The 15,764-nt window shown below is 38.0% G+C and overlaps 2 protein-coding genes across 6 annotated transcripts in view; one reads left to right on the forward strand and one right to left on the reverse strand.

The window, feature by feature from the left end:
• The window catches only part of coro2aa (coronin 2Aa), a 33,336-nt gene extending 29,294 nt beyond the window's left edge, over nucleotides 1-4,042 (forward strand). For all 4 annotated transcript variants that reach the window (XM_020628800.3, XM_020628812.2, XM_020628810.2 and 1 more), the window contains 4 exons: nucleotides 63-175; nucleotides 316-406; nucleotides 1,150-1,409; nucleotides 2,106-4,042. In XM_020628800.3, the coding sequence (XP_020484456.2) occupies nucleotides 63-175; nucleotides 316-406; nucleotides 1,150-1,409; nucleotides 2,106-2,255 (614 nt within the window). In that variant the 3' untranslated portion in view covers nucleotides 2,256-4,042. The remainder of the gene's footprint in view (nucleotides 1-62; nucleotides 176-315; nucleotides 407-1,149; nucleotides 1,410-2,105) is intronic.
• Nucleotides 4,043-7,329: 3,287 nt separating this feature from the next.
• anp32b (acidic (leucine-rich) nuclear phosphoprotein 32 family, member B) lies at nucleotides 7,330-14,334 on the reverse strand. 2 transcript variants are annotated; one of them, XM_020628837.3, is made up of 7 exons: nucleotides 14,089-14,334; nucleotides 11,276-11,425; nucleotides 11,045-11,167; nucleotides 10,257-10,449; nucleotides 9,988-10,109; nucleotides 9,808-9,874; nucleotides 7,330-7,531 (listed from the first exon to the last, which is right to left on the reverse strand). In XM_020628837.3, the coding sequence occupies exons 1-7, from the start codon at nucleotides 14,140-14,142 to the stop codon at nucleotides 7,452-7,454; spliced, it is 789 nt and encodes a 262-aa protein (XP_020484493.1). In that variant the 5' UTR covers nucleotides 14,143-14,334; the 3' UTR covers nucleotides 7,330-7,451. The 2 variants fall into 2 exon arrangements, with proteins under 2 accessions (XP_020484493.1, XP_020484488.1); XM_020628832.3 differs by having other exon boundaries at nucleotides 7,330-7,534; nucleotides 14,089-14,330.
• Nucleotides 14,335-15,764: the final 1,430 nt, after the last annotated feature.

A 15,764-nucleotide genomic window follows, 5' to 3' on the forward strand; every position in this document is an offset into this window, starting at 1 on the left:
GAGCAAGTGTTTTGTGTGTACCAGAGTAAAACTGACTTGTGTGTGTGTTTGTCTTCCTCCAGGTGTGATGCCAAAGAGAGGTCTTGACGTGAGCTCCTGTGAAGTGTTCAGGTTCTACAAACTGGTGACAATCAAGAGTTTAATTGAGCCACTTTCCATGATTGTACCGCGCAGGGTGAGAGTCAAATGAGATGCCTCACATGTACTATTGACACCAGGGAATACAACGAAGTATATGTTGTGAATAGATCTGTCTGACTGATGGTGGCTTGTTTGTGTGTTTGTGTGTTTGTGTGTTTGTGTGCCTGTTTCCAGTCGGAGTCGTACCAAGAAGACATCTACCCAATGACAGCTAGTAACAGGCCTGCTTTGACTGCAGAGGAGTGGCTCAGCGGCATTGATAAAGGTCAGAGTTAGTGTGTGTGTGTGTGGTTATGTGTGTGACATTTATATATGTTGGAGGGCTGCTGGGGGATTTACAAGTCTTCCATTATTGCTCCGTGTGAAAGGAAGGTGATAAACTGCTTCAAACTAAACATCAAAGTTCAAATATACCTTAAAAGGGCACAGATATAAGTACAGCTGGTTGAAAATTGTGAGATCCGGATCACAATGTTGCTAAGAATTTAATTGGATGATATTGATCCAGCAAAGGCATAAACAAACTCATGTGTGTTACATTCAAGTCTTCCACTAATAAGTTAAGTATTGAGCAAAAGTCTTCACATGTGAAGCAAGAGTTTTAATTTTCAGTTTCCTTGGAATCATTTGAACAACAGAATTTACACCTTTACACTATCCACTCTATGATATATCAAAGAAACACATGGAGGGAAGTGCGCTGGTTTTGCACAGTAGAGCAGACGCCTTGTATAGAGATGCTTAAGTCCTCATCGCACTCGTCTCTGGTTTGACTACCGATCAGCAACAATTTGGTTAATTTCATCTCCCCCTCCCTTTCCCACATTTCCGAAATGAAAATGAAAAATCAGTTTCACTTTTTCTGACTTTTATTTCTGCATTATGTTATTTATGTTATCTAAGTATTTACCAGTTGTGCAATAAAGTGAATTTACAACAGCAAATTACATTTTTTTACATTTTTTTTACAGTTTCTTCATAGTTTAACTAGTAACCTTCATCCTTTAGGCCCAGTGCTGATGTCTCTGAAGCCAGGAAGTCAGGAGGCGGAGTCGTATCCAGAAATGAACAAAGGGATAGGAAACTCGCTGGACTCTCGCAGGTCTCAGTGCAGACCAGGCATGTTACAGCTTGCGTACATTCAGGACCAACTGGGAAACAAAGACGGCAAGGAAGACGGAGGACAAACGGAGGAGGACACCAGTCGGACACCCGTCAGAAATGGAGAAGACCTCGCTCTCTGCTCTCCACCCAGGACGGAGAATGAGGTACTGAAGGCTGTTTTTACCTTGCCGTAATCTGCACTGATTTTGTTCCCAAGACGAATAGCTGTTAGCATTTGCACAAACCTTTAAAGTGATATTTAGTTTTGTAATGAATTAAGACTGAAATAATACTGTTTTCACGTGTCTAACCACGAACCGAAAAATGTATCAATAGAATGAATGACGCATTATGAAGCATTTGGTGGCAGTAGCTCAGTCTGTAGGGACTTGGGTGGGGAACTTGATCGTCGCCAGTTCAAGTCAGTCTGGAAATTTGGCTCGTCGTTGTGCAGCTTGCTCACTCTGTCATCCCCCAATTAGTGCATTTCCATAGGATCCTGTGTATTTTGGCCTATGTGTGTTCAACATGTCATTTTCCTCTCTGGGATTAATAAAGTAAATCTTATTTTAACAAGAATTCAATTTGTAGTTTTTGTAACCCAAACTCAAATTGAGTCATGACTTTAATCGAACAGCATTAAAATTAGAACAAATAACTAACTGAAATCCCAGATTTCATTCTGAAATATTGAAGTGTGTAACGTAATAACTAATTCTGACCATCAATTAGATTATGTCATCTGGACATATAGAGGAAACTTTTGACTACAAGAAAGGGGGTTGAGAAAAACAAGATTTTATACTTTTTGATATACTGTATATTCCAATATGTTTAAATTGTGTGTGTTTTGTCCACAGCTGCGTCTGAAGTTCCACAAGCAGCAGGAGGAAATCAGGCGGTTGCGGGAGCTCTTAAACCAGAGGGACGTGCGCGTCAAACAGCTGGAGCTTGAGATTAAGAACATCAAAAACTCTCAATCTCAGAGCTCACTTACAGACTTACCATGACCTGCTGATTCACCGGCATCACAACATGGAAAACACCTATTACTGTAAAAAAAAAAAAAAAAGAGAGAGAGAAAAAAAGAAACCCTACTTCAAATCACCACTCACCTCTTAGGGTCCTGACTCACTTATCCTCTAATAAGCCCCAAATACTCATTGCACAGGGGATGTCTTAACCCCGACTCTCTGTTTTTTTTTTTCAATCTGTCGTTCTGTCCACAAGATGCACATTTTCTTTATAAATGTACATACACTCACACACTGACTCTTGTTTTCAAACTTTGCACCTGTTGACCTTATTTACTCAGTTTCTTTTTTTATGCTTCACAGCTATGCAAGTTTTATTGTAATTTTGAGCTTTTTCTATTCTCTTTCTTGCTAAGAGGTAAAGATGTTTGCAGTGTGTGTCCTCACTGGATGCTGTGACTGTCTGAATGTTGTTTGAGAGTTTTTGCAGGGCAGACAGACATTCTGTGAGATTGTATGATGATGCTTAATTTTATTTTTTCCTCCCCCACAATATTTAAACTACTGTAAGCGAAGACCGTGGCTGCAGTGTTTTAATGTGTACGTGATTGAATGAAAGCAATTTTAAATGAATGAAAAATATGATTCCCTGTTGTGTATGTACTTTGAGCTGTGGTTTTGCTTTTATTGTTAGTGAATGACTGGAATATTGGGGAAAAGTCACTTTGCTTTACAGCAGCTATATTACTGTGCATTCTGTCACCAATGCAATATAGCACATTTTGATTATATTTTTTTATTTATTTTACAATACATCAAAGAAAATACACTTTAATCATTTGAGATTGTAATTTTGAAAAAAGAACAATAATATTGCTTTTTCCCATAACGAGTCACTGTGAAGAAACAACTTAAAGCCATTGTAGAGTCCTGCTTAGTGGGTTAGCTTGCATTACGCTAGCTTTCAGTTCTGAATGTGTTTCCCTGAAGATGACTTTCTGTAAAAATCTGAAACATAACACATGAGTTTCTGTTTTTGTGTTAAACTAAGATTATCTCATTTTGTATTAGATGTCAGATGTTAACACCATGTTTAAGTAATAGCTTGGGCTAGCAATAACAGGTAGGCTGTGGTAATATGACAAGATGATACAAACTTGCTACAGTTTAAGATTTTATACCACGGTAGCTTCGTTTCATAGTAGCCTATCTCTGCTGTTGTGAAAAAATACTAAAATTACTCAACTCATGGGAATATACAAAAACGAACTCGATTTTTGTAACAAATGTATATTCCCAAGCATGAACTACAACTGTTTAATCGTTCCTTAGTATTCCCATAGCTCCACAGTGAATTCATGATAGCAAATCAAGGTGTCTTTCTCACCTGATGTGTAGTTTTTAAACCGTGTTTACGAGCAGATGATTTTTTTCTAAATCAATTAAACCCTTAAAGAAGAGGTTGTTTTTGTCAACTGCCGTTTCCGAGGTCAGGACTGAAAAGGATTTTTTGAAGCCAACCAGGCGGAGAGATCCAAGCACAGAGAAGAGGATATCTGTTTTGTGTTTTTGACAAGATGGACAGAGATTTGTTGTGTGATGTTTCAGATTTGAAAGAAACTTTCTATGTGAGATTGGGGTTTTGAGATCATCAATCCTGAATGAGAACATTTGACTTCACAGGGAAATCATTGACATTTTTAGTGGCTGTGATCTGTTATTGCAACCAAAAAGACTTAAATAACTGTATATTGTACTCAAATAACACTGAATAGTTGGTTATAATTTGCCAATATAAATGTGTTTTTCCTCAGGAAACTTCAGGATGGTGTTCATATTTTTGACTGCGAGTCAGTCAGACTAATTTCTTCATTTGTTGCTTCCACTATTGGATTAGTATTACACGTTTCATTTTTTTCACAAACTAAAAGACACAAATTTCTTTGGCCTGAATCCCCATTTTGAGATGATCTATTATAAGATTGACATGTAAATATGCACAGATGTCCCATGACTGCTTGCAGATATTAAGGCAAAACAAACATATAGCTTTTGATTCTATTATCAGCCAGAAACCGTTCAAATCAGCATGCATGCCTGTTCTCATGTAGTCAGAGGCACAAGCAGCACAATGATATTCTAGATTTTGTTTACATTTCACGTCCACCTTTAAATGATGTCACAAATGGAAACTGCCACACTAACCCACACACATACAGACACTCTGGCCTTTGTACAGCTATGAACCTTTGACCTTTGGCAGGACAGTTCTAGCACAGCTTCATCTCTGGTGGACTTTTGTCAAGGGCCAGCTGCGCTCTGCTCATGTTAACTCCAACTAGCAGTTCTGTTGGTGGATACGTCTCAACACAGTCCCACATTGAACTACAGTTTAAGCATTGTTCAATGGACGAGCTCAGGGGGGCTTGTTTGGCTGTTTGTTTACTTCACAAAATTTTAAGGTTACAAAGATTTTACTCCCATTAAACATCCTTTCCCACTCAGAGTTCAATCATTCCCTTTTAATATAGGATTTGATTCAAATTCATACGTTCCCATCACATTTCTTTCGTACATTTTCTTAGTCTAAAGAGTCAGCCTGAAAAGGCAAATGAAAACAGGTTGTATTATGCATCCAGTACAAGTTAGCATACCTCTAGCTTATTGGAAAAGAAATTCATTACTTTTTAGGATTTTAGTTGACCAAAACAACTGCAAAATAAAGTTGAACAGATCCATTGAGCTAAAACAATACTAACCTAATAGAGGCTAAAATCAAAACACAGATAGCAACACAACCTCTTAGATAAACAAACGGCTAGTGTTAGCTTTAGGCTGCCCGTGATTACTCAACATCAAAGTAAAAGAGTCCTTGTTAGCATTGCTAGCAAACTCCTGTTAGCTCGAGCAACTGGAGAGAAAATTGGTGTCTGTTTTGTTTCTCTCTTTTCAAGTTGTGTTTCTTTCTGGGTAACATGTGGAAGGAAAAGACTGTCAAAATATCTCCAAATTAGCTAGCTTATTAGCAGCTTCCAATGCTGCGATTTGACTTTCATATTGAAAACAAAGAACTTACATTGCCATCCAGGCTACAAAACCTTTCCACTTTACTTTATTATTATTTATTTACTTTTCAATTTATTATTATAAGGAAAAAAGGTGTTTTTTTTTTCTGGAAAATGTTTTATAGTGCTACTTTAAGATTGGTTTAATTATGAGGTCTTCTCAGCCTCGACTTCTCATGTCTTGGTTCCAATAAGGAAATGTAAGGCACAATATATTAAACTTTTACTATTGCAATGGAGCAAATATCTGAATGTAATGACCTCTGCAGCATCTTCTTTGTGATTTCAGAAATGTAGTATTGAAGCGATAGAACCCAGTCAAGTGGTTGGATGAACATTTGATTCAATATTTGTATTTCACTACTTTAAAGCTACGTTATGACATTAAAACATCAAAGGAATGAATTCACTACCAGCAAGATCAACAAATACAGAGAAACCCTCCAGTTTTTTGTGGTTTACTATGCTGTCAATCAGACGTTTACTTATATTAGAAAATATATTAATTATATGCACTTCATGAACTTTTAACAATGGGCCTACACAGTGTCAAGGGAAAGGAGGGTTGTTTTCTTATTAAGCTTTAAATTCTTTATCAATTTATAGTACTTAACACGGGGATCAAATGGTTCTTTTTTTTTCTGCTGCACCTTATGTTATAGATGACATGATTTTGTTGTTCTGTTATGGAAGTAGCCAACAAGAAGACCCCAGAACAAAACGCTTCTCAACAAGCCATGTACACTCTCAAAGTCCCTCTAATATTATACTGGAGCAATAATGTAGCTGCAGAGTCGACTGTAGCATACGCTGTCTGAATAAAATAAACCATTTCATTTAAAGGTTGTTTCTCGGTTTATATGTTCAAAATGCTCTCATTTATTGTGATGTCTCTGAATTGTTGATTTGATCCTGTTTCCTTTAGTATTCTTATTTGTACATATATATAAAAGAAATCACATACAATAATACTTTTCTGGTTTATCCATTTGACTTGTCCTCAAATAGAGCAGACTATTTTACTACATAAAACAATAACTCCAAGTCAGTTGCATGGACACATTTATAGTTTAACAGTTATTGTTTTTCCTAAAAAACAGCCCTTTCTGCTCGCAGGTCCTGTCAACCTCCTTTAACTGTTGATTTTTTGGCATCTTTAAGTCTCCAGCATTGTGGACAGACAACATTTTTCGTTAGACATATCTCTCATGTTTGTGTTTGAAAGATGAAAAACAGTTTTTGAAGCAGCAGCCTGCATTACTCCTGAAAGCAGCAGCCTGTATTACTCCTGAAAAATACTCTTACAAACTCAAAGTATCATGTCTGCAAGTTACACGAGTATCAAGATAGACTTCTGTCTAAACCCGATCTTCTAAGATTATACAAAACCTTTTCTGTGGACGGCTCAATGTAGCGTCAGTGCACAGAGAATGAGAGCCTAACAGCAGGCGTGGATGAGAAAAACCACATGATCATTGTTTCATCCCTTTAAGTTAATTTGCTGACACCAGAGATGCAAGGGAGGACGAGAGAAAAAGCACAAAATGTTAACATTTTATTTACAAAGTTGTTTTTTTTGTCATACAGAAAGTAAAAATGTAGCTACAACCTTGATTTGTGCAACAGGCAGCCACACTAAAAATAATGGCTCGCTGGTTGCACAGCTGCTATAGCAGTAATTTTATTGGGAAAAAAATAAGAAACAGAAAAAAAAAAAAAAAAAAAGACAAAAAAAAGAGAAAGAATAAACCCAACAAACAAAAAATAATTCATCAAACAAAATATTAAAAGCACAGACCCAAAACTAGATACCAGTCCCAAAGTCCTCACACGGGAATACATAAAGAGGGATTGACAGTGAAATTGTGGAATGCTGAGTGCTGGGCTGCCTGAGAACCTCGGGGGGCCGTGGGGTGAGTGAGGTGGAGGGTGTTGGTGGCTCTCAGTTCCATTGGGAAGGGGGGGAGAAAAAAAGAAGGGAGGGGAGGGGCAGCTCCACTTGGCCCACCCATCCGGTACAGTCTTGCCCCATAAGAAGAGCTTAGAGCTGGGTAGGAGGAGGGGGAGGGGGGGTAGACTTGGATTACAAAAGCGGTGCGAGGTTGTAGGAGGGCGGACGTTTGGGGAGGAAGGGTAACTCTGTAGGCTCTCGTTTTCAGTTTTGCTCTTAATCGTCGTCGTCATCATCATCGTCATCATCCTCGTCCTCTGGGTCTCGCTTTCTCTTCTCGCCTTTGCCAGCTTCTGCTTCTGGGGACAAAGAGGAAATCTATGTCATTTGGAATCAGGGGAGCCACGACCGACAAACTAGATAAAACTAAATATGGCTGGTTATGAATATGGATTTTCCCAATTCAATATCGATTCAGTGAAATCCTGACATGGATTACTTCGGTTGAATGACGCTTCACTCCAGTGGGGGCACTGTGGGTGCCGCCGTGCTTCTGCATACTGTACTTTAATGTTTTATTCTTTGTTTATTAAGGAATAATGTAACAATAAAATACATTTTTTAAGTCAGTTTGTTCTAAACTAATATAAATAATGCACACATTATTATTTAACAAATATCAGAAAATACTGTAATTAGTTATCGGGAGTATTTCAGTCATCTATGCGATTAAATCTATCTATTAAATCGATATCGAAGCATATTGATCAATATCGAATATCTCTAGTGCTAAAGTCTACACATGGGAACTACCTTTTTTCTGTTTCAAGCCTTTCTTATGGGCAGTAAGGGCTTGCGCGCTATGCTATATGACTTAACCACCTCCAGAGACCGTGGGGGTCCTAAGTATCTGACATCCTCGTTTTAGGGGTTGTAAGCTGAAAAGTTGGGGAACGCCTGTTCTTACCAACTTGAATATTTCAGCATTATCCAACACATTCTCTGGTGTGATCCTCGGACGTGTGCACAGTGGTTAAGAATGGTCACTATCATGTTTCATGCTTCATGTTATAATGTTACACGGTTAGGAGCTGCAAATAAACAGTGTCAGATATGAATCTGTATCATCTTAAGTTTTAAGGATTCAAGTTGTCTTTCCCTGCTAGGATGCTCTACATTCACACGCTTTACACTTTCTTTTTGATCTTATGATTAACAGTCCTACATCATTTTCTGGTTAGTGTAATGTCTTTGTGTAGCTATTGAATGAATGTTCTGTAATGGCAGATATGAAGGGCACGCACTTGATAAAACCCTGTAAACTTTTTAGAAGGTGTCATATTGTCTCTGGTAATATATTTTGATATTTAACAACAATATTGCAACAACAATATGAAATGCGATAAATATTACAAAGTGCACATTATCTTTTTTTTTTTTTTAAATAGCTTTTTTAAGGTGTATTTTTGGGGCTTTTTACATTTTTATTCAAAGATAGGACAGTTGATAAAGCCAGTCATCAGGGAGAGAGAGAGTGGGGAACAACATGCAGGAAAGGAGCCACAGGTTGGACTTGAACCTGGGCCGCCCACTTGGTGGACTATTGCCTCTATAGGCGTGCACACTAACCACTAGGCTACAAGCGCCACAGTGCATTTCATCTTTAACTCACAGTTTCAATTTCTATCTGCTCTTCTTCCGTGCTTTACACAATACTTGTGTTACCATAATTCTCTCCTGAACCACAATACATTTAAAAAAAAAAAAAAAAAAGGATACATTTTTTTACCACTGGATTGGATCCAAATAATTTGAGGGTAGCGCATAGCTAGCTTGAGCTTCGACTGGCTGCATTACAGCAGTGTGGAAGCATTGTCATTATACCCAGGCCTCCTTCCAAAACAGAAATATACACATGCCAAAGACCAATGACAGCTTGTTTCCATCAAATGTTCATATTCAGTTGGATAAATTCAGAATTTAGCAATGCTCATATTGCAATAATGATGACATTGCTATTTATTGTGCAGCCCTAGTCCAGACTCATCTTAGTCAAATCTTCTCATTTTGTACAAATAAAATGTAAAATCTAAAAGGACTGTTCCTGCTACGCCATCCTGTCCTCCAAATAACACAGCGACTGCAGTTTAATTACAATAGCCTGTTGAACTTTCTCCGCACTTTAAAACTCCATGTGCATGAACAGCAACACAGTTTGTACTGTGCTTTTCATTTTTAACAGCTAAGAGAACACAGAGATATGAATCACATACCTTTTTACATCTGGAATTCAATAGATTTTTGAGTTAATAAGTAATACGTGTAATCATGTCCTTTCTAGAAAAATATGCGATTCAAAAGTTTTGAATAATGAAGTACATCTGTCGAACATTTTTTTAAATCTGATATTTCTGAGCACTTCATCCTCTTAGAGCATAAGACAGCATAGCCAAAGCCCCACCTATTTAGAACATAGAAAACATGAACCTGGCGGTGGAGGGCTTTTGTGGTTGTAATATTGTTTGAGTTTGTTGTGATGGGGTACCGGTAAGTTAATTGTGTGCCCTTTGTTTGCGCTCACCAATCAAATGAAGGGATGTGTAAAAAACAAAACAAAACAAAAAACTCTTACCGTCATCCTCTTCATCCTCATCATCATCTTCATCATCCACTTCCCCATCCTGAGTGAAATCTTCCTCCTTGAGTAACATAAGTTAACAGGATATTAAAATCAAATGTAAAAATTGCCTGGATTCCTTTAGCAGGAAAAAAAAAGTCAGTGGCAACATGTTTTTTTTTCCTCTTGGGTTACCTCATCTTCTCCGCTGACTTCATCATCATCCTCTTCTCCTTCTACCTCCTCTTCATCTTCCTCATCCTCCTCTTCATCAAAGTCCTCCTCCTCACCATCCTCGTCTTCCTCCTCTTCTCCCTCTGAGAAAACAAAAGCCACAATTAGTCAGGCAGAGTATAGCTGTTGGTCCAACTGAATAAATTAAACTATGTTGCCTTAAAAAACGAACACATTCTCATACTATGTAGCAGTATATGTTATTTTATACAACCACCAGAACTTCTTACCTTCATCGTCATCGTCATCTACGCCGTCTCCGTCGACCTCTCCGTCAGAGTCTGAGGCTTCCCTGTCCTCGATGTCATATCCATCCAGGTAGGTGAGCTGGGGCAGCAGCTTGAACACACTTTCTCTGTAGTCGTTCAGGTTTGTCACTTCACAGTTGAACAGGTCCAAACTCTTCAGGGTAACCAGCTTTTGCTGTGGATCAAAAACAGTCAATTACCGCGATGACAAACTGCTGCTTGTCCTGTCTTACTCTAAGTGAAGTGTACTTAATGCTGATGTGTGTACAGTATAAGGCTAAAAAGCTTGGTTGATATGTAATGTAAACAACAAATAACAGTGGATAAACATTTTTTCTTAGGTATGTTTACCTTTAATATCTCTGGTTTCATTTGGATACTCTTATGATTTTTTTTCTGACCATACAGGTCTTCATCAGTGCTGACAAACAAACATTGGGGTGTGGTCAAACATCTGTCCTTCACACCAGAAATGTGTGTGTGTCAGTTCTGATCAAGACGTCTATGTGCAAAAGCTGTTGCCTTTTTAATTGATTTAGACATTATAGTAAAGACCTTTTCAAGTATATCCTTCCTCATTTTTACGGTTGTCATGCTTGGAGTGCCTGTTTTACTCTGATTTTGTGTGAATAACAAATGTGTGTCAACATGAGAGGAGACTACAAAAAGCCCAAAGTCTGCACATATCTAAAGTTAAGCATGTAAAATTATGTGGGATAAGTTTTTTTTTTCTTCTTTTAAAATCATCTTACAAATAGAATAATACATACCAATGGTTCCAATGTGCTGATGTCTTTCAATTTGTTGCCACTCAGGTTTAGATGTGTGAGGTTGGGTAGTTTCTCTGCTAAAACATCAAGACCGCCACTGATTCTGTTGTCACTCAACTCAAGCTGAAAAAGAGAGGAAAATAGAACTTTATTATTCCTCCATTTGGCACCTGAGGTAGGGAGGTGAAAACATAACTATATATTAAATATAGTTATGTATATTATATTTACCTTTTTGAGTTTTCCTAGTTTAGGGAGATTGGAGACTGAGATTAAGCCAACATTTATCAAACTGAGGAACTCCAGGTTGACAAACTCAGCTGTGAGGCCTTCAACTTTTCCTTCATGTGATCGACAGTTGTCAAGGACAAGTTCTCGTACCTGGAATAGAGAAAAACATATCACATCAGAAAATCTATTACGCATGTCTTCATCTCTGTACAGATAAAAAAAAAACTCCTCTTACTTACTTGCATGTTAACATAACAACTACACACACTTTTACCTTTTAAACTGATTTTCTTGATATTTTCAAATTCTGAGTAATTTTATTTATTATAAATTGCATCAATAGTTTTTCTTTTCTTTAGGTGTATTGTATTCACAGCAAATGTCTTAGAAAAAAACATTGAAATAAATCATAGTTTTTTTAATAATGAAATGATACTGACAAAAAATGATTACAACAGCAATTCTATTTTATAATAATGGGGCATTTGTTCCAACTTCTTCCAGTAAAACAAGTGTTATTGTTTATTTGTTTGTTAAGAAACCCCTACAGAAACAAGCTGCGAACAACACAACCCTAACGTGTGATGTTTAGCAGCACACACCTTAAACTTTCTGTCAAGACAACCAACATGTTGTACAAGGTTATTTTCACGTGAAATACTAGGGAAAAACAAATCTTGGAAGGCGGAGTTACTTTGACTCAGTTAAAGCTTTACACTGGTTGCGCAATTCAGTATTGAGACACAAACCTTACAAAAAAAAAAAGAAGTTGTTTTTAAAACGTCAAAGACTGATGATTTCTCTGGTAAAAACACCGACCCCAGGCTTCTGTGTGTCCTTGTCCAAAAAAAAAAAAAAAAAACTTAAAAAGTGATTATGTGCTTGATTTTCTCCGGACACGACAGTTCATGAATTGATTTCTTTTGTACGAGGAAAGAGTAAAGGCAGTAGCTTCCCATGGCCTGCTGATGCAGTCACTAATGACAAATGCAATGATTTTTGTGAGCTAGGTTGCTACAGGCTAGCCATTGCCCCTTTTAAACGGTGCCGTGCAGCAGAGGAGCAGCTGTCTGCCCGCCATTAACCAACTCAACAGCAGCGGAAAGGATTGAGAATACACCCCTAGAACAGCTTTTCTTCTTTCGTTAAACCGACTATCAAATGAGGAGGTGGAGTACTCTAACCGATAATGGCACTTTTGTTACACAGTAGCGCGTCTTTTTTTCTTTTTAAGGTCGAAGTGGCGAAGGAAATAATGTAGAGAACGGAAATTTAGTAAAAAAAAAAACAAACCAAAAAAACAAAGATGGAGACAGTTCCTTTCTCCCAGAGCTTCAAAGACGACAGAATGACAACATGGCGATTCCTGAGATACAGTATGCAGTTCTCTGAACAGTTACACGGCATAAGTACTGAATAGAAACAGTAATTAGCGTTGATTACACATTGCTTAGGTTGTTTTTTGTTTGAATTAAGTTTAGTTTTGTCGTGCATGGGTCGATTTGGGGAAAACGCCGACCGTCGAGTATTTTCTTTGGGGGGGCAGCCCACGCATCAGGCGCGGTGCACCGGATCTCTCGTGTCATTCAAGCAGCCTGGCTCTTTACACGAAAAGCCACTGGCCGACTAATCTTTTTTTTTTTGTAAGGTTTAAACGTCAACTTCAGCCTCTAAAATGTTTTTTTTTAATCGACAGGAATTGTTGATTGGTAACATTTGGATACATTTTTTTGTCACCTTTTTTTTTTTTGGATACATTGTAGCGAAGAGGGTAATATGGCGGGAACAAAAACACTAAGTTAGGTGTCTTGAGTGATTGTGTTTCAGACACATTTGAATAACCAGGCTTCATTTAAATTAATAAGTATGCATGTGTATATTGAGTCAATGCTACGAAACTTGGGGGTTATGTAGCTGATGTACTGAGTGTGTGTGTGTGTGTGCTGGTTATTTTAGGGAATTAAGTGCTGCACACCCCCCTTTAAAACTCACGGATAACAACAGCCTCTAAAGAAATTGCGCCTGCGGGGATAGTTTGTTTATTCTAGTAGAAAGAGTAATATATATATATATGTCACAGGGTTTGGATGACTCGTGAATCAACTGACTTGTGTGTTTTTTTTTTTTTTTGTTGTCGCTGCTGATTTCTGTCCATTTGATATGAAAGTGCTCCACGGAAATTTCAAGATATAACTCGTGATCGGCGGCTTGCCTGTTTACATGCGGACTACTGTCGTGTTAAGCGAACACATTTCGGTGGTTTTAACAGCATTTATAATACAAAAAAAGCGCTCCCCCTTTTTTTTTTTTTTTTTTTTTTAGCAGTTATGCTAGCAGCAAACATGGCTTCCGAGAGGTCTGTATTAAATATATCTCTGTGAATGCCAAACGCGGCGCAGGAAGCACATTTCTCTCCTCAGCGTAGAAAAGAAGTTTACTAATGGTGCTACAAAAGGTGAAGTCGAGCTGGATCGTATGTGCACCACTGACCGAGGAGGCTGCGAAACAACCTTAAAGCTCTGCAATAATGCCCAGCAAGCTTGAGGAATCGCCGTTTCAAAGTAACGATTGAATATAGCTTTTCTCGTCTCGTTGCCCACTATACGCCCCATCCAGCACCGTGTAAAAGATGTAGCGTGTTGTGCGAGTGTTTAAACAACCCTATAATAAAAGGAGAAACACAATCTAAAGCCCATGTGGTCACCATTACGCTAGCCACACAGGTCACTCGCAAAGCAAAAAAAAAGTAGCAAGCTGGCTAGCAAGGCTAGCAAGAAAACTAAGGGTTGGTTTTTAAAAAAAGCACGACTCACATCAGACGGTGACCTGTTTCTTAGCTCCAAGTGGATCCTCTTTGTCATGTCCATCTTTCCCTATGAAAGTGAAACTTTTCTCTCTGGGGTTTTGCTGGGATCTTCAGTCCAAAGGCAGAGATGCCCTAATGGAGGGAGAATATAGGACTGTATAATGAACTGAGCCAAACGCTAAGTTAGTCGGAGAGAGGAGAAACCATGGAGGGAAACGGGACTGAAACAAAATACATGCTCAACAGCGCCATCTGTGTCCAGAAACGCCCATCGCCTCAATGAAGGCATTGCAGTCACAAAACATGACGCTGCCCCGAAACAGTGCTGTGGTGCAATTTATTTCTGCAAGGATAGTACTGTACCAGCCTATTTTAATAAATACAAGAACCATTTGTCTTTTCACTGTTTTTATTTAGGAAAGGAGTGATTTAATATGTGTACAATTAACCTCCTCAACAGCATTAATACAGACCTGTCTAATAGACGTAGATAAAGTAGGTCATAAGGGGAACTTCGTTTTTCTGCCCGACTTAAGTTTCATCGATTGAAAAACATGCCCACCGTTCATATTATGCACGTCCTATTGCTCTTGCCTCATATCCAATGTATAAGTAAATAGGCTGTCAGACAAAAAGTGTTTGAATATTAAACCTGTTGCCATCCAAAGGAAGAATCCCTAATTTGTTTGGCAAAAGTGAGCAAAAGATTGTCAACTGTCCCCCTCTGATGCTGTATGTCAAAGCCTTTAAACAATTTGAATCAATAAAGGTAATTGTGGATAAGTTGCGTTGTGCTTTTATTCCATAAAGTCCACTTACTTAACCCCATTTTTGGGCACATTGCAAGAAAGGAGGGGTGGGTTTATTTGGTTTGCAGTAAAGGGAGCAGTGTATTCATATGGTGTGGGACACCCCCCTCTGACCCCACCCCCACTTTACTTCCTGAGAAACCAGAACCATCAAGGAGAAGTCTGCTGAGTATGATTAGTTAGTTTTTACAAGTTGGAATATGAAACGGTAACTATTATCCAATTATTTAAAACAATTATGAATGGATATTATTGATATATACTATTTAATACAAATTAGGGTATGATCCAAAACATTAAAATACTAATTTGACACACATCCCCATATTTTTGGCTTTGTTCAGTGATGCAGAGAATATGCAACTTAACGGTTTTAAAATCAGTGTTTGGTAGTAAAAAGTGTACACCAGAAGATGGCACTGTACTATCTACTTTGAAATTAAATTTGAGTTTCACTGGGCAACAGTGAAGGTGTGTGAGTGACAGTCTTTATGTTTTTTTTTTTTTTTTAAAGTAAAACAGAAAGGCTGATAATAATCTGTCATTTGGATTTGCATATTCAGCAGGAGTCTGTTTGACTTTTTAACCAGCTGGAAGGCAACACTGATGGAGTCACAAGTGATCCCCCAAGTGTTCAGCTTGTTTTTCTATGTTTGTGGCAGTTTTTAAATATATATATTTTTTAAAACTCAAATTAAATGTGTCTCCTCAGAAAAGAAGCTTAATTTCTTGAGGTTGAGTAAAATTGAGATTTAACTCTGGACAAAACAGGTGAAGTGCTTTTACAGCAACTTGAATCTATCCCTAAAAATGAATCAGAAGGTACATCAAATTGACTTTAGTTTTCCTACCCAAATATTAGGCTGTGTGTGTG

The sequence above is a fragment of the Labrus bergylta genome, chromosome 1 (genome assembly GCF_963930695.1).
Source record: "Labrus bergylta chromosome 1, fLabBer1.1, whole genome shotgun sequence".
In the NCBI taxonomy this organism is placed as follows: domain Eukaryota; kingdom Metazoa; phylum Chordata; class Actinopteri; order Labriformes; family Labridae; genus Labrus; species Labrus bergylta.